General features: G+C 47.5%; 1 protein-coding gene across 7 annotated transcripts in view; it reads left to right on the forward strand.

Annotated features, from left to right (window-relative positions):
• ARHGEF25 (Rho guanine nucleotide exchange factor 25) overlaps positions 1–17,761 on the forward strand; it is a 72,745-nt gene that overhangs the window by 11,249 nt on the left and 43,735 nt on the right. Inside the window, exon 1 of one of the 7 annotated variants that reach the window (XM_033137739.1) lies at positions 5,796–6,134. The exons of 5 other annotated variants lie outside the window; for them this stretch is intronic. In XM_033137739.1, coding sequence (XP_032993630.1) covers positions 6,044–6,134 — 91 coding nt within the window. In that variant the 5' untranslated portion in view covers positions 5,796–6,043. Of the gene's footprint in view, positions 1–5,795; positions 6,135–17,761 lie in introns of those variants that run through there. One more of the 7 variants, XM_033137748.1, reaches the window with a different exon arrangement.

Below are 17,761 nucleotides of genomic sequence, written 5' to 3' on the forward strand. Positions count from 1 at the left end.
TTAAAAAGCAGAGACATCACCTTGCTGACAAAGGTCCGTATAGTTAAAGCTATGGTTTTCCCAGTAATAATGTATGGAAGTGATAGCTGGACCATAAAGAAGACTGATTGCCGAAGAATTGATGCTTTTGAATTATGGTGCTGGAGGAGACTCTTGAGAGTCCCATGGACTGCAAAAAGATCAAACTTATCCATCCTTAAAGAAATCAGCCCTGAGTGCTCACTGGAAGGACAGATCCTGAAGTTGAGGCTCCAGTACTTTGGCCACCTTATGAGAAGAGAAGACTCCCTGGAAACGACCCTGATGTTTTGAAAGATGGAGGGCACAAGGAGAAGGGGATGACAGAGGATGAGATGGTTGGACAGTGTTCTCGAAGCGACTGGCATGAGTTTGGCCAAACTGTGGGAGGCAGTGGAGGATAGGGGTGCCTGGCGTACTCTAGTCCATGGGGTCACGAAGAGTCGGACACGACTGAACGACTGAACAACAACAACAAAAACTGCTATTAACAAGTTTCTCCTCACATCTAGGGTGCCAGGGGAGGGGGGGCAGGGAAGGAAGTTCTTGTAATCCATGTGCCCTGCACATGAACCCCCAGCTAGCATGGCTGATGTTCAGGGATGATGGGGGTCAGAGTCCAACCACATCTGGAAGGGATCACATTGGCTACCCATTCATTGTTGTATGAAGTAAGCCAGACTCCCACCAGCAACCTGGATCTGGAAGAGGGCTGGTGGCCTCCAATTCTGTATTAGGGTCTTGGGGAGGAATGTTTTGTTCTGCCAGGAGCTATGTTGGTGGCTCTGTTTCTCATCCAGAAGCAACCTTAATTGACCATAAGCTTGCTGTGGCCTAAATAAGAACAAGAGTAGCCCTGCTGGCCTTAACAACCTGTTCTCACAGTGACCAACCAGATGTCTTTATGGGAAGCCTGCAAGCAGGACATGAGTGCAACAGCACTCAATACTGATGGTAGTTCACAGCAGCCAGCATGGCTAGTTGCCATTGATAGCCTTAACCACCTTCCTCTTTTGAAGCTATCCAAGCAGGTGGCCATTGCTGCATCTGCTGTGGGATAGCAAAGCTGCTGCCTGCTGTTTTTCTAGTTAATCCATTATCTGGGGCTTTTTCGCACCCCTTCAGGAGGTTTTTGTCAAGTGGAAAGTAGAATAGCCAGCTAATTAAAAGGGCAAAGCTGAGATACTCTAATCCACTTGAGCAATAGTGATCATAGGATGATCATAGGATGATCCCAACCCAGTAAGATGGGCGGCATACAAATAATGATGATTAATATTACTATTAGTACGTGGCAGGGTTGTTTCCACCCACTCCCAATGTTTCAAAATCTTATTTGCACGTCTGCCTACACATCCGTGTGGTTGCATGCCCCCTGTCTGTCCACAACAGAGGGTTGAGAAGGGGTGTGGATATCTTCATATGGCTTATGTTTTCAAATCAGATTAAAGCCGGTTTGTGGTAGAGGGGGAAAACATATAAAAATTCAGTATTTGTCAAGAAACTACAGGATAGATATGGACTGGGGCTAACATCATAAGTTCACGGCTTCGCAAACCAGCAGTGGGAGCATGCTGGATACAGATTAAACAGGAGTGTCTGCACAGCCATAAGGGTGTGATAGCATGTGTGTGGCTCAGTCCCTTTCCCCAAGTATATTCTCCTGCACACCTGGCTTAGTATTGTTACAAACTGATTGGACTCTGTTTTCCCCATTTAACAATGCTAACCCAGAGGGCTGATTGGTTCAAAATTGGGAAAGGAGTACGACAAGGCTGTATATTGTCTCCCTGCTTATTTAACTTATATGCAGAATTCATCATGCGAAAGGCTGGGCTGGATGAATCCAAAACCGGAATTAAGATTGCCGGAAAAAATATCAACAACCTCAGATATGCTGATGATACAACCTTGATGGCAGAAAGTGAGGAGGAATTGAAGAACCTTTTAATGAGGGTGAAAGAGGAAAGCGCAAAATATGGTCTGAAGCTCAACATCAAAAAAACTAAGATCATGGCCACTGGTCCCATCACCTCCTGGCAAATAGAAGGGGAAGAAATGGAGGCAGTGAGAGATTTCACTTTCTTGGGTTCCATGATCACTGCAGATGGTGACAGCAGTCACGAAATTAGAAGACGCCTGCTTCTTGGGAGAAAAGCAATGACAAACCTAGACAGCATCTTAAAAAGCAAAGACATCACCTTGCCAACAAAGGTCCGTATAGTTAAAGCTATGGTTTTCCCAGTAGTAATGTACGGAAGTGAGAGCTGGACCATCAAGAAGGCTGATCGCCGAAGAATTGATGCTTTTGAATTATGGTGCTGGAGGAGACTCTTGAGAGTCCCATGGACTGCAAGAAGATCAAACCTATCCATTCTCAAGGAAATCGGCCCTGAGTGCTCACTAGAAAGACAGATCCTGAAGTTGAGGCTCCAGTACTTTGGCCACCTCATGAGAAGAGAAGACTCCCTGGAAAAGACCCTGATGTTGGGAAAGATGGAGGGCACAAGGAGAAGGGGACGACAAAGGATGAGATGGTTGGACAGTATTCTCGAAGCTACTGGCATGAGTTTGGCCAGACTGCGGGAGGCAGTGGAGGATAGGCGTGCCTGGCGTGCTCTGGTCCATGGGGTCACGAAGAGTCGGACACGACTGAACGACTGAACAACAACAACAAACCCAGAGGGCATTTTAGAAGGAAAGTGTCTTGGCATATGTCCATGAAAGGTGGCCACTCTCCTTCCTGCCTTGCCTCCAAAGCAGATGTGCGATCCACACACACGCTGCTGCTGCTGCTACACTGCTTCTTGTTTCTGCGACTCTTCTGTGCCCTTTTTTATCTACTCTTCCCCAGTTGTTGCTGGACTACAGTTCCTATCATCCCTGACCATTGCCATGCTGGCTGCGGCTGATGGGAGTTGGAGTCCAACAACATTTGGCAAGCACCAGGTTGGGGAAAGCTGCCCTCTATCTAAGCTGATTTGCCATCAAATCTAAATGATCTGCAGACATTCAGCCACTCTCCTGTTCCAGTGGCATTCTGGCTCCAATGAGCCTGGTCCTCTCCCTTGCCTCCCTCCTTTCCCTAATTAATTTAACAGCCACCCAATTAATTTAACATTCATTTCCTCCTGGGAATTGTAGTTTGGAAGGGGAAGGAGGCAGATGAATAAAGCTTCTGAACAGATCATTCTTAGCACCTTCCAAGAAACCATGGCAGCTCGTGTAATAGAAAACCAAAATAAGTTTATGATCAGGGACATAGCATTACTAACATATAAAAGCCTTGAGGAGTGACGGCTGATGAGCATATAATAAGCTCTTTGAGAATTGAAATTTATTCACGAATCGTTAGCATATAAAACCTCAGGATGATGTACAGCTATATGTATTACATTTATATAAATCACTTGCCATATACTGTGTTAATCTTAAGGGCATATGAACATTAGAAAACTGTTTGGCTCTCTGGTCCCCCCCCCTTTCTGTTTGCTCTTACTCTCCTTTGTAGCATTTAGAAAAAAATATTGTTGACAACTGTAAACTTGTTTATTGATAGTGGATTGCCTTTCATTCTTTTTGGATGCTTATATTGGAAATTAATCTTTTCTGCTATTATTTTGTTGTTGCTGCTGCAAATAGGAGCCTTGCAAATGTGGCTACAGGGTGAGGCACGTACGTAACACTGTCAGGGTGCTTATATCCAGAATTATAATTTATTTAACTGCATCTGTACCCCCCCACCCCTTTGCCAAAAAGGCTCTCAGAGCAGCCAACAAAATTCAGTACTAAAACTGCCATCAGGCTCACAGTCTAAAAAGGCATGACACACAAGGAAAAAAGAATGGGAGGGAGGAGGGGAAAGCAAACTCAAGCGCACATTCTTAGTTACAGCTGATGTCAGTGGCTGCTCTGGTTGTTTTGCCTTTCGCCAGTATCAATAGCAGTAAGAAGCAACCATTCCTGGGATCTTAAAACAAAAGAGCCAGGCTTTGAGCTATGCCTGAAAGCAATGCTCACAAGAAGCCTATCCTTGTCTCCCCCAATATTTTTGGATTTACTGTGACAGAAAAGGGCCCTAGAACGCTGAGTTGGTAGAGTGGATTGTACCACATCAAATTGCAGGTGAAGGGTGTCCTTTCTGAATGCTTCCTTATCTAAGGAATTTTATCCCTGCAAGTAAAATCCACAAGGGGGGAAATGTTCTGCCCAAACCTATTTCCTCATTTGACTGCTTGTGTAAACCAGCTCAACAAATGTGAAATTGAGTTGGGTAGGTTCAAAGTGCCCCTGGGGAGAGATTTAGCCTCTGGGCACCCCATTCTCCCAAGGCCAACACTAGCCATTGCATTGTGCTGATTCTAAGAAGCTAGGAAATGTCTTCAGGGGAATACTCAAGCAGCTTGTATAAGGGCTATGCTTCAGCTGAACTCTCCAAGGCAGGGAGGGGGAACTTGTGGACCTTCAGATGTAGGTGGGCTATGGCTCCCATCCCATTATCCTTGGCTCTTGACTAAGTTAGCTAGGGCTGATGGGATTTGGAGTCCATCCATGTCAGGGCCCAGGGGTCCACACCTTGGTCACGAGGGAAATAGAGTTCTGTTCCCCATACATGTTGTTAGGGGAGGGTGGTTCAGTGCATGTGGCAGGGAATGAGCTCACACACGCACACCTCTGTGTGAAAGCTTGGTGGCTAAAGATGAATGAGATAGGGGTTCTGTGTCTTCATATAAAGAAAAGAAGAATTAACAGACTGTGCACTGGACTGGGACTGCTTAAAAATGCAGCCAACATTTCAGACACTCACGAAGCACTTTTGTGTCACATGGTAGTATACACCCCCCCTCATTTTAACTTCACAACAAGCCTGCAAGGTAGGTTTAGTGACAACCCAGTCCTGCTTTTACAGTCTTAACCACCACCCTGACTTGGCCAATTGCCACATGTATCTGTTTCACTTGAACCCGGGGCTCATAAACGCAGCACTCCTGATTTGTGCACATCACAAAACGAATGTGTGTGTGTGTGATTGTCATGTGACTTGTTTCCACATGCATTCTGTTTTCCTGCGTGGAATTGCTTTCTGCGTAGGAAACGTGGAACATCTGCAAGCGGCCCTAAGCTCCCACCCAGCACCCATTCACCCACCCTCGCACAGTGGGGACAGGAGACAGCTGTGCAAGGAGGCCATCTCAGTACTGGGGGTGGGAGTAGGACTGCCTGGCTCTCGACCCACACCTATTTATGGAACCCTGATTTTGTGTGTGTGTCCGTCTGCCTACGGAAACAAAACGCAACGGCGCTGAACCCCCGCAGGCTAAAAGGCAGGAGTTGTTCGTTGCCCATTCCTGGGCATTCCCTAACTTTGTGCCTTCTGAATATTCGCCCCTCTTTTCCCTTGTACGTGCGGAACCCCGCTTCTGATTTGTTCCTTCTCTCCTCTCTCTCTCTCTCCCCCCCCCCAATGCTGGCATGATCGTGGCTGCCAGCTGCTGACCCCTGCGCACTGCGCCCACGGAGTCTTCCTCTTCCATCTCTGCCCGCCGCCTCCCGCTCGTCCTTACCCTTCGCTCGCCTCCAGCAGGGTGGCGGGGGACGCAGAGAGCTCTGCCGCCCCCTCGCCCGCCGTGCCCGCTGCCTGCAGGCTCCACTGCTGCAAAGCGGGCTGCAATGGCTCAGCAGGAGCGGGGAGGGAAGGAAGGAGCGGGCGGGCGGGCGGGGGGTGGAGGCGGCGGCGGCGGCGGCCTGGCTCTGGGAAGCTCTGGAGATCTCGATGAAGACAGAAGGAGGGAGGCAGAGATGCTGGGGGTGGCGGCGGGAGAGAAGCTGCAGAGGCTCCTCCCCGCCCTGGGCAGCACCAGCCCAGCCCTGTTGTTCTGTCACTGAGCGCAGGGCTGCGGTGGCGGGAGTCGCCCCCTCCCGCGGGCCCCCTTCCCCGCCCGGCCCGCCGCCGCCGCCGCCGCGCTGCCCCCTGCTCCATGGCTGGCACAGTGGGTGACAGAGCCCAGCGCGGCCGGGCGGCACCATGAGGGGCGGGAGCCAGCAAGGCTGCGCCTGCCACCACTTGTTCCGCAAAGTCCTGGCCAAGTGCAGCTGCTGCCCCTCCCGGGCACGAGGTGAGTGGGTTGGGGTGGCCGGGGCGGGTGGTCCTGGCAGCGGCGCTGCTACCCTCCCTCTCCCTCTCGCCGCCCCGTCCACTTTCCCTTGCACTGTCAGGGCCCTTATTCTGCCCTTCTGCCTGCAGAATGCCAGCCCACTCTCCCCTGCCCACCCCCTGGGTGGGTGCCACCTGCCGGATAACCCAGCACTGCTTCCTGAAGTGGGCACCAGCATCAGGCAGCAGGGCATGGGCGTTGTCCTTCCTCCCTGCTGGGCAGACTCACCTGGTGGTCCTGGCTGCTGCCATCTCTTTGGAGCCACTCTCAGGCCCCTTTGGCTGGGGCATCTTCATTCTCCTGCTAGCCCCTGGCACTAAATGGCATTTGCTTTCTATGCTGGGCATCTCTGCGGTTCACCAGTGCCCAGGCTCTGAGGAATGACTTTCCTTTCGTGGTGCTGGGATGGGATTGGCATCTCTCATTGACTAGCCTTCCACTTTTTGCTTCCAGGTTCTTTGCTTTCAAGCAAGGAATGGCACAACACAATGTCTGTGCGTGTGCCAAGCTCATCTTAGCGGTGCCACTCCCTTGTGGCCAGAGTTGATGGGTGCTAACAGGAAGATGGAGTGAGGTTGGGGTGGGTGGGGAGGTGTTGGGGAAAGTTTCTGGCAAGAATCAGGAACATTTGGAGAATTGGTCTTAGCTGCCAAATTGGGGGTGGGTGGGGTGGGGGTTGACAGAGGTGAGAGAAAAAGTGAAGGGTGTTTGTGCATTCTGGTGGTTCTGGTCGTTTTTTGTACACAAGTATTATTTTTAGCATATATGAATATGCATACATCATGCAGAAGAGAGCATCCCTACTTCTCTGTGTGCGTGGTTGTGATTGTGTGTGCACAAAAACAGTGTATTTAGAGTTGCAGAGGTATTTGTGAATTAGAACTATTCACTCATCTCTTTAGGAGCTGTGTGTGCATCTCTGTGTACATAGGTCTGTCTCTGTGTTCCACCATGCTTGTGGGAGGCTGTGTGCACACAAATGGTGTGTGTGCATGGGTGTGTGTGTGTGTGAAGAGAGACAGACAGACTATGTGGTGGGGGGGGGAGAAGCTGTTTGCATGTGTGTAGAGACAGCTGAGCAAGAGTGTGTGTGTTTGTCCTTTGTGCCTGTGAATGCACATCTAGTAGGCTGTTAATGGATGTTTGGCTCCGATAGCCTTTTGGTGTGCCATGCTCTGTGTGCAAGCTGGAGAGAGTGTACAGCACACTGTGCATGGACACGTTTTAAAAACAGGAGCGACACAGATTACAAAGCACTTGGTATGTGGAGATGCCAAGCCAGCCTTCCAGGAGTTGCTGAGCAGAAGGGGGGGTATGGTGTGTTTCAGGAGGTAGCTGTTGTGTGCCGTTACTTCCCCACTGCTTGCTACTGCCTCTGTTTCCAGCTGGACTTCATCGCCCAGAAAGTCTAGGTTAGGGTTGAAAGCCATTAAGATTGGTGATGGGGAGATGAAAGGGTTATGACCTGAGGAGCTGTAGTGGTATGGTGCGGATGGAGGTGGTGTAGAGCCAGGAGCTGTATCCCTGGCGTTCTAAGAGTTAAAGCTGATCTTGTATGTGTAGGTATAGAATCATGGGATTGTAGAGGTGGAAGTGACCATCGATGTCATCTAGTCCAACCCCACGCAATGCAGGAATCTTTTACCCAACGTGACCCTGAGATTAAGAGTCTCGTGCTGTACTAAAGATAACCCACAATATCTTCTTAAACATAGCTCCTTTGCTGATCCTTATGTAGAGGCATAGCTATGGGGCGCATAGCTGGGTTTTTTGCCCAGGGTAAAACCTCCAGAGGGGCGCCATTGAGGTTCCCAGATAGTGTGTACGCAAATGCACTGGTTATGCCACTGGCAGTGGCATAACCAGTTGGACAGTGTTCTCGAAGCTACTAACATGAGTTTGGCCAAACTGCGGGAGGCAGTGAAGGATAGGCGTGCCTGGCGTGCTCTGGTCCATGGGGTCACGAAGAGTCGGACACGACTGAACGACTGAACAACAACAACATGCCACTGGTTGTGTTTGTGGGTTTTTTATTTCAGTGAATCCTTTCCCCATTGATTCTCTGCTTGCGAGCATGGGCGTAGCCAGGATTTATGTTGGGGGGTGGCAGGCTTTGTGTTGGGGGGGGGGAATGACTTCAGTTAAGTATTTTTATTTATTTACTTGGTTTAGGCGGGGGGCAGCTGCTCCCCTGCCCCCTCTTGGATACGTCCATGCTTGCAAGTGTGGGTGGAAGATAAGCTCCATCTCTTCTTACACATAACTCCTTTGCTGACTGTTCTGTCTAGAATTCCCTCCTAAAGGCTTGCAGCCTGCCATGTGGAACCTCAGGAAGTTGCAGATGATTCTGGGCCATGTGCTTGGAAGGGCCTGTGAGGTCCCTCTGGGTGAGAGTGCACCCCACAGCATGCCTGATTCTTCTCCCTTGCACATTGCAAGGGAAGCTCCAGGAAGCCAAAAAACCACATCTGAGCCTGAGAAGGGCCCAGTGGCAAAGGGGATCTGCTGTGCATGCAGAAGTTCCCAGGATCAGTCCCCTGCATCTCCAGGTACATTTTGGAGAGAATCCTGTCTAAAACACTGGAGAGCCACTGGCACTTAGTGAGCTCGATGGACAAATGGTCTGACACTGTATAAAGCAGCTACCTTTGTTTCTGTGAAGCTTGCCTCATGGAGAATCCTCTGAAATTTGAACACTGGGCTTATTTTTGTGTGGAGCAGAGCAAGATGCGCAGCTGTATATCCACATTATATATGAATGTAAAGGTTCTGTGTCTGTGTGAATTGTGATCCTATACTTGGCTCTAGTGTCTTGTCATGTCTTCTGCCCAGGATGTTCAGGGAGATGTACATGGTTCTTCTCTCTCCCAGCTTTATCCTCCCAACAATCCTGTGAGGTAGATTAGCCAGAGAGACAGAGACTTGCTCAAGCTCATTTGGTGAGCTTTGTGGCCAAGTCAGGATTTGAACCCTGGTCTCTCAGATCCTAATCCAGCACTCTATCCATTGCACCAAAGTGGATCTCAAGTAGAATCTGGATGCTCTTCCTCTTGGGTGTTGACTCTGGATGGGGTTGCTCCCCTCCCCTAAGGTGGGGAAGACAGACTAATTCTGGCACCAGTGACTTATTTGGAGGGAGCCCCACCTTAATTCCATTGTTATGCTCAGACACTAACAGATGAACATTTGGTTAGTATTAAATAACAGTATTAAATAACTCCCAGAGAGAGGTGTGGATTTTTATTTTTTTAAGAATGTTATACATGCTGGTATAGTGCACCTACACCTGTAAGTAGCACTGTGATTCTTCTTATCCCAAACATCGGGTTTGTATCTTTTCATTCATTCCCAGACTATTAAATATTCAGGTTAAACCCAATACATAACACAGACATTCTGTGGTTCTTCCTTTTCAAGTTCTCTGCTCCATTTCAACTGGGCCTCCAAGGGTTCCCAAAATTGGTTGCTGCCTGGTTTCTTTGATTTGTTGGAATTGGAATTGGGCCTCTTGGGTCTGATGAGCGGCTGCAGTGATGGTGGCTGTGGTCCTTAGTGAAACTGGAACAGAAGCTGCGGGATCCAGGAAGCTTGACTTCTGTTCCCATCTCTGAGAGAGTGGTTGGGACTTGTGGAGAAGCAGGAATTGAGGGAATAGAAGCTGGTATTAATTTCCTCTTCCTGTTTCAGAGATCAGAGGTGGTTGTCCGTGTCCTTTTTCCCACAGTCAACTGGAAGTGCAGAAGTGTCCATTGCTTCCACATTCCCAAGCCCCCTCACCATGGTAACGGATCAAGCTAATGTTCTATTGAGGAAAAAGGGGCCACTCTTATCTAGGAGCCCCCCCCCCCATTTAGACCTCCTGGTATCATTGTTGTTGTTGTTAAAATTTCAGAGAGAGGACCTCTGTGTTGGGAGTGCTGGTTCGAGGAAAGAGTGCCCTTAAGCATGTGCAGTATGCCTTCTCTCAAACCTTGGAGTGATTGCAGCCAATTGTGGTGCATGTCGTGGGATCAGGGGCAAATGTGTCTGCCACAAAGGCATATTTCAGCCAAGCTTAAGACTAGTCTGCACCCCTTACTTTAGAAATTAAGTATTGTGGAAGGATGAGGGTGAGTAGGCGGGACAGACCAGCTCCTCTTGCCTGCTCCACGCCACAGGATGTTCCTTGAGAATCTGACCCTGGAATAAATCCTGGCCCGGGCCCAGGCTGCCGTGACTCACCATTCACGCTGCAGCTGGCTGCTCCGATTACCAGCAACTCCCCCAGTTTAGATATGGCTGGAGCTGCTCCCAGATCGGGCGGTGGTGGTGGGGGGAGCACTTGATATACACTGCCCCCTTCTTTTTCTCCCCACCTCCCGGCTCCCTCACCCATGGCCTCAACAAACAAGGCATGGAAACATTTCCTGTGGTGAAGGCTACAAAATGGGTGGAAAATCCGTGAGGCCTAGTGTGAGGAGGCTTCAGGGCTTGAGCCAAGCCAGGTATCGCCGGGGCTTAGATCCGGGAACTGGTCTCATGAAGAAGGCAGGGACTCTGAGCTTGTGCAGAGCATCTTTTCCTCCACATTAAGGCGGCTACATGATCTGAAATAGAGGGGAGAGTTTCCAAGTCAGACAGTATCAGGTTTTGGGCAGGCCCGAGGCTTGGCATTTCTCGTTTTAGAAACTCCATTCTGGGGATGGGGTGTGTGCCTGTGTGTTTCTTCTGTTAAACCTAAACAGAGAAAGAAAAGGAACATCGTTCAATCAAATATTGCGTCGTTATACCACCACCTTTCTGCCAAGGCAGCCAACATGGTCCGGCTGGATTGCAGTGAATTATATCAGTCAGCACTTGCCTCTACCTCTGTGGAGTTTAATGCATTAGAATTTGGGCTGTGAGAGAACATAAGAGGAGCCCTGCTGAATCAGGCAAAGGCCTCTCTAGTGCAGCTTTCTGCAAGAGAACAGCAGCACTCCCTGCCCCACTTGCGTGATTTCCAGCAACTGGTAGTGAGGGGCATATTGCCTCTGGAGGTAATATAGTCACAATGAATAGTAACTATTGATAAACTTATCCTCCAGGGATTTGTTTAATCCCTTTTAAAGCTATCCTAATTGGTGGCCAACACCACAGCCTGTGAATTCTTTAGTTTATGTTTCTGGTGTGAAGAAGTGCTTCGTTTTGTCCTGAACCTCCAAACATTTGGTTTCCCTATATTATGAGAGAGGGAGGGAAAACCTCTCCATATCCACTTACTTCACACCATGCATAATTGTTCACCTCTATCACTCAACTCCCCCCCCCCCCGACTACAGGTGAAACTCGAAAAATTAGAATATCATGGAAAGGTTCATTTCTTTCAGTAATTCAACTTAAAAGGTGAAACTAATATATATGATAGACTCATGTCATGCAAAGCGGGATATGTCAAGCCTTTATTTGTTATAATTGTGATGATTATGGCGTACAGCTGATGAGAACCCCAAATTAACAATTTCAACTTTGGGGTTTTCATCAGCTGTGCGCCATAATCATCACAATTATAACAAGCAAAGGCTTGACATATCTCACTTTGCATGTCATGAGTCTATCACATATATTAAACTCCAGTAGCTAATGAAAACAATTGCTTACATAAATAGACTTTTCCATGATATTCTAATTTTTCGAGTTTCACCTGTAAATAGTCCCATATCTTATAACATTGCCTCATAGGAGAGTTGCTCCAGCCACTTTATTCACTTTTGGCTGTTCTTTTCAGCTAGTATTTATTGGTTTTACTTCTCTCTGGGGAAGGAACATTGAATTGGAGTATCAGTTGGGGGCACAAACTCCCTTTGCCTTTTGCCAGTGAGGAGCAGACGGCCTGAGCAGGATGAAAATTCCAGCTGAGCAAAGATCTTCTGATTGGAGCCAGGAGCACCTAATACAGTACTTTCTCCCCAATACCACTCCTGTATGCCCTGTGTTAACTGATTCAGAATATACGTTAACTCCCACCCGCTAAGTGCCATACCTGCTGCCACAAACATGGATTAGAATCCTTACTTTGCCCCTAAGCATGCAATGAAAATCTGCAAGAAAGCCACTTCCGCCTTAGCAGGAGGTGGTGTTGCAGGCAGTCATTCCTAGCCCCTGCGTGATAGGGGGAATCCCTGCTGTGTCACCCGCCAGCTGCCCAATCCGGTCAGCCCTGGGGTGTGTGGCCTGCCTATTTAAGCAGAACTGCAGCAGGCGGATCTCCCTGTTCCCTGCTTCCAGCTGCTCTGGTTTTCCCACCCACCTGCCCTTTCTTTCCTGACCTTGCTATGGACTTCGGTTGGTCGCCATTGAGAGTGCTTTGAAGTTGAGAGTGCTTGAAGTTGCTCTACCTCTAGCTGGCAACCTACTCTAAACTACGAGATTCAGTGTGTGCTGCTTCTGGTCTTTAACAACCTTATAGGAGCTGAGGTCTGTGGAGCATCCTTTGGACCTGGGAAGGCAGGGCTATTCTGACATGAAGGTAGAGTAGTCTAGTGGTGAAGGTCCAAACTAGACATGATGTTAAATGTGTAAGGTAAAGGTAAAGGGACTGCTGACCATTAGGTCCAGTTGTGTCCGACTCTGGGGTTGCGGCGCTCATCTCACATTACTGGCCGAAGCAGCCGGTGTACAGCTTCCGGGTCATGTGGCCAGCATGACAAAGCCGCTTCTGGTGAACCAGAGCAGTGCACGGAAACTCCATTTACCTTCCCGCCGGAGTGGTACCTTTTGAACTGCTAGGTGGGCAGGAGCTGGGACCAAGCAATGGGAGCTCACAACGTCGCGGGGATTCGAACCACCGACCTTCTGATCGGCAAGACCTAGGCTCAGTGGTTTAACCCACAGCGCCACCCGTGTAGTTGCATTTAAAATACCTAGTTCTTTCTTCTTCATAGCCCATGCAGGTGGTGTTCCTTAGTTCATTAACTAGTTTGGTTACCTTAGGGAAGCCACACTTTGTCAGTCACTGCCTGCTAATCTGCAATGCAAATTGGTGCATGGTTTTTGAAACTTGAAGGCACTATATGCTAGTGCTGTATAAATACTAGGTGTGGTTACAATAAAAAGCAGGAAGGAATGGCTTTCATTGCTGGATTTCTTTTTGCCCAGTTACCGGTACCTTTCAGGATACAGGAGTGGGGCCAGTAAAATCAGGTGGCAATCCTATCAGTCTTTTCAGAGGGGCCACATATAACTATCCTGGTTTATTTCCCAGATGCCCAGGGATGATTCTGTACTGGGTAGATGAGGTCACACTAGGCTTTGGTCACGGTATGAACCAGCCAATGATCTGTACTGTAGGGGTGAAGGTTTATGTTTCCCTGAGGTCAACATTCCCCTACATTGATGCCGATGCAGCATCTGCTGGTTGACACAACTGCAAAGCAGTGTTAAAGCTGGGAAAGAGGAGAAGGAGTCAATTATGTCAGGAAAACAGATATGGCTTGGAGAAGGAAGAGGAGGAGGGCTTTAAAGTGCAACAACAAATTCTGCAGATGCATCTCAGACCCAGTTCTGATTTACAACTCCCTGAATCTTGTTGGCTGTGTTTGAGTTATCCAGGAACATGTGTATTGCTTCTCTGCTGATTGTGACTTATTTGCGGGAGTGCATGTCCCACCTCTGAAAAGATGAAGACTGTTGAAGTTTTTAGTGGCTATATCAGAGTATTCTCTGCATGCGTTTGTTAAATTGTAGTCTGCTCATTGGGCATTCCCCCCACCTGCAGGTAAGGCTTAAGACAGCTGTTGCTTCCCTTGGGGTTTGTAATGCGGATGCAAAACCTGTGTTACTCAGAGTCCTTGTTCATATTACAAATATACCTTTAATTTGTTTTCACTTCTTTTGAATGTTAACAGAAACAGTGCAAAAGAGGCTCTGGGGTGGTGTAATGGTTAGAGTGTTGGAATGTAACCTAGGAAACCAGGGTTTGAATCCCTTCTCAGCCATGAAGCTCACTGGGTGACCTTGGGCCAGTCGCCGTCTCTCAGCCTAACCTACATCACAGGGTTGTTGTGAGGATAAAAAGGGGATGAGAACACTTTGGGAGAAAAGGTGGTATATGAATGTAATAAGCAAGCAAGTTTGTTTTCATGGCTGACCTGACCATAAATCAGAGAGAATTCATTACCTCAAACAATGTATTGTGGGCAGGGTGGGGAGCAAATTAAAGGGAAACCTACGGTATGGGAAAGAAGGAAGGAGCAGGATCACACAACTTTAGTGAGAGGAAAATGAGCAGAAGAAGGAAAATCTTTATCCCGCTTCTGTCTCCTCACCTCTTTCTTCCCCCCACAACCTCACAATCCCAAACCGGAATTAAGATTGCCGGAAGAAATATCAACAACCTCAGATATGCTGATGACACAACCTTGATGGCAGAAAGTGAGGAGGAATTAAAGAACCTTTTAATGAGGGTGAAAGAGGAGAGCGCAAAATATGGTCTGAAGCGCAACATCAAAAAAACTTAAGATCATGGCCACTGGTCCCATTGCCTCCTGGCAAATAGAAGGGGAAGAAATGGAGGCAGTGAGAGATTTTGCTTTCTTGGGTTCCATGATCACTGCAGATGGTGACAGCGGCCACGAAATTAGAAGACGCCTGCTTCTTGGGAGAAAAGCAATGACAAACCTAGACAGTATCTTAAAAAGCAGAGACATTACCTTGCCGACAAAGGTCCATATAGTTAAAGCTATGGTTTTCCCAGTAGTGATGTATGGAAGGGAGAGCTGGACCACAAAGAAGGCTGATGGCTGAAGAATTGATGCTTTTGAATTATGGTGCTGGAGGAGGCTCTTGAGAGTCCCACGGACTGCAAGAAGATCAAACCTATCCATTCTGAAGGAAATCAGCCCTGAGTGCTCACTGGAAGGACAGATTCTCAAGCTGAAGCTCCAACACTTTGGCCACCTCATGAGAAGGGAAGACTCCCTGGAAAAGACCCTGATGTTGGGAAAGATGGAGGGCACAAGGAGAAGGGGACAACAGAGGACGAGATGGTTGGACAGTGTTCTCGAAGCTACTAACATGAGTCTGACCAAACTGTGGGAGGCAGTGAAAGATAGGATGGCGTGCTCTGGTCCATGGGGTCATGAAGTGTCGGACACGGCAAAACGACTAAACAACAACAACAACAACCTCACAATGCCTATGATAGCAATGTCTCCCCCCCAAATGTACAGTAACTGACCTATAGATAGGACTCCTTGAACTGAAAACAGAGGTGTTACATGCAGTGCTATTTTTCTAGAAAAAGAAGTGCCAGAATTCAGTATGAAGGGCTCCCTTGTTCTTTTGTAATGGCAATGGAGTTACGCTAAATTCTAGCTGAAAAAAAGCTCTGGTTATATGTGCCTTTGTTATCCATGAAAATCTTTCGATCAAAACAATTTTTAAAAAATCTCTAGTGAGGGGACTGGGCCTGCTGCATTCTCTTAAAATCATCAGGGATAAAGATCACTTCCAGACTGTTGCTATTTTCAGGTGAGATTCAATTACATACTGGCAAATTCAGGCTGCACAATTATAGTTAATTGGGAGGTCTTACACAATCTGCTTCAGCCCCCCAATTTTGCAATAAGGAAAGTGATGGAGAAATGTATTGTAAAATGTGGGATAACACTTGCTTTTGACATGACATCAAGCTTATCTGCATCAGAACAAAATGTGGACCCAATGTCATCCTGGACATTTCTCCTTTTAAATGCAGGGCTTTTTCCTATTCTGACTTTACAATGATTCAGTAAAAACATATTTAAAGTGTGGGACGGTCTGGGGGAAATTTGAGATGGGGAGGATATTGTGTGGACGCCTCTTCATTAATGGGGAGACAGTTCAGTACGAATAAACATCTTCCCAAAGTAATTACAGTCTGTGCACATGTATTTCAAATACATCATGCACATCAGATTGGCACTTACGACACTTTGCCTATGAGTGTCATTCTGTCGCCTGCTCATATGGGCCTTCTGTGCGGGAAATGAAGTGGCCCTCTAAAGGGACTGAAGGGATTATTCACACAGCCATTGGGTTGTTTTCTTTTGTTTTCCTGCCTGGATTCAGCTGCACTCGTGGTAATGGGTTTTCTGACCTTGATCAGAATCTACACTGCTTCAAACCTTCAAAAATGGGTTGAATGGGGCACAGGGACACATCTCCGCTTGTAGCAAACTATTCAGATACCATATTTGTGAGGAAATTGGTTTCATTCTGGCAAAAAAACTCTCTCTCTCTCTCTCTCTCTCTCTCTCTCTCTCTCTCTCTCTCTCTCACACACACACACACACTCCAGAGTAAAGCGGTTTAATGCAAGCAGAACAATTGTGTAAATTAGCCCTAGGCCGCAAGTGGGTAACCTCTGGCCCCCAAGATGTTATGACTACCATAATTCCTGACTATGCCTATCAGGGCAGGGTCTGATGGGGGAGCTGGAGTTCAACAAGAAGAAGAATATGATGATGATGATTACATTAAATTTATATACTGCACTTCATCTGAGGATCACATGGCAGTTTACACTATTTAAAATGATAGGGTGGCTAAAGGATGTCAGAATATGTAAATGACATAACGCAGCCATGAGTCGGTTCTTTTACTCTTGCTTGGTTGCTTCTACCGAGAAACAATTATGACTGCCTCTCTTGCCCTATTCATGGTGAAGGGTTGGCTTGCTTTTTCTTTTTAAAAGAAGATGGGCACCTGTGGGGTTTCATGGAACTGTGGGGTCTTTGCATCTTATGTGTTCTGTGTCTTTAAAAAGCTTTCCTGTTCACATTTGTGATACTTGGTAGAGCAAGGGCACCTGGTGTGACTCTGAAGCTGACCTTTGTGTTGGTGGTAATACTACGAAGGCACATCTTCTCCACTGAAACTACAGTTCTCCTTACTCCTTGCTATAATAGTAAAAGGCTTGAAACTATTGTTCAATCCATGGTGGGGGCCATGCTGCTATTATTATCATCAACGGATTACACAGTGCTTTGTATGTGCAAAGAATTTTGCAATCTTCATCTGTTTTGCCTTCTCAACATATTTGCGAGGTGAGTTGCAATTATTCCCAGATGGTGGGGAAACTGAGGTTTGGGGACAGGGGGTGGGGCAGGAGCAGCTTTGCCAAAGGCCACTTAGCTGGTCTGTGACTGAGCAGGGATTTGAGCTGGTGTCTTTACAGTATTCCTCCTCCCTAGCCACTAGACCACACAGGTTTTTTGCCTACTACTCTGTGACTTTCAACCTTTCCATATGTAGGAGTGTCAGGATGGGGTCTTCTCTCAGTTCTTTTTTTTACTTATTTGACATTGTTGCCTGATCTATCTGAAATTATAAATCTTTGCTGTTTTCATCTTTCCCCTTCCCGCCGCCTTATTTTCTCCCTTTCTGCTCCTCTTGTTTCCTTTTGGTATCTGTGGCCAGTGGCACATTGGTCAGGTCACAAAACTCCGCAGCTGAAGATCAGTGTCCTATGAGATCCCATAGATACAGAGGATATCTATTCTATTCTGAGTTTTCATCCCTCTCTCTGAGCAGAAAAAGAAAGGGCTACTGTTGATTATGCATTTTAATTCATTTAAATGCGTGCAAAT

Source organism: Lacerta agilis, chromosome 2 (genome assembly GCF_009819535.1).
Source record: "Lacerta agilis isolate rLacAgi1 chromosome 2, rLacAgi1.pri, whole genome shotgun sequence".
Taxonomy (NCBI): Eukaryota; Metazoa; Chordata; class Lepidosauria; order Squamata; family Lacertidae; genus Lacerta; species Lacerta agilis.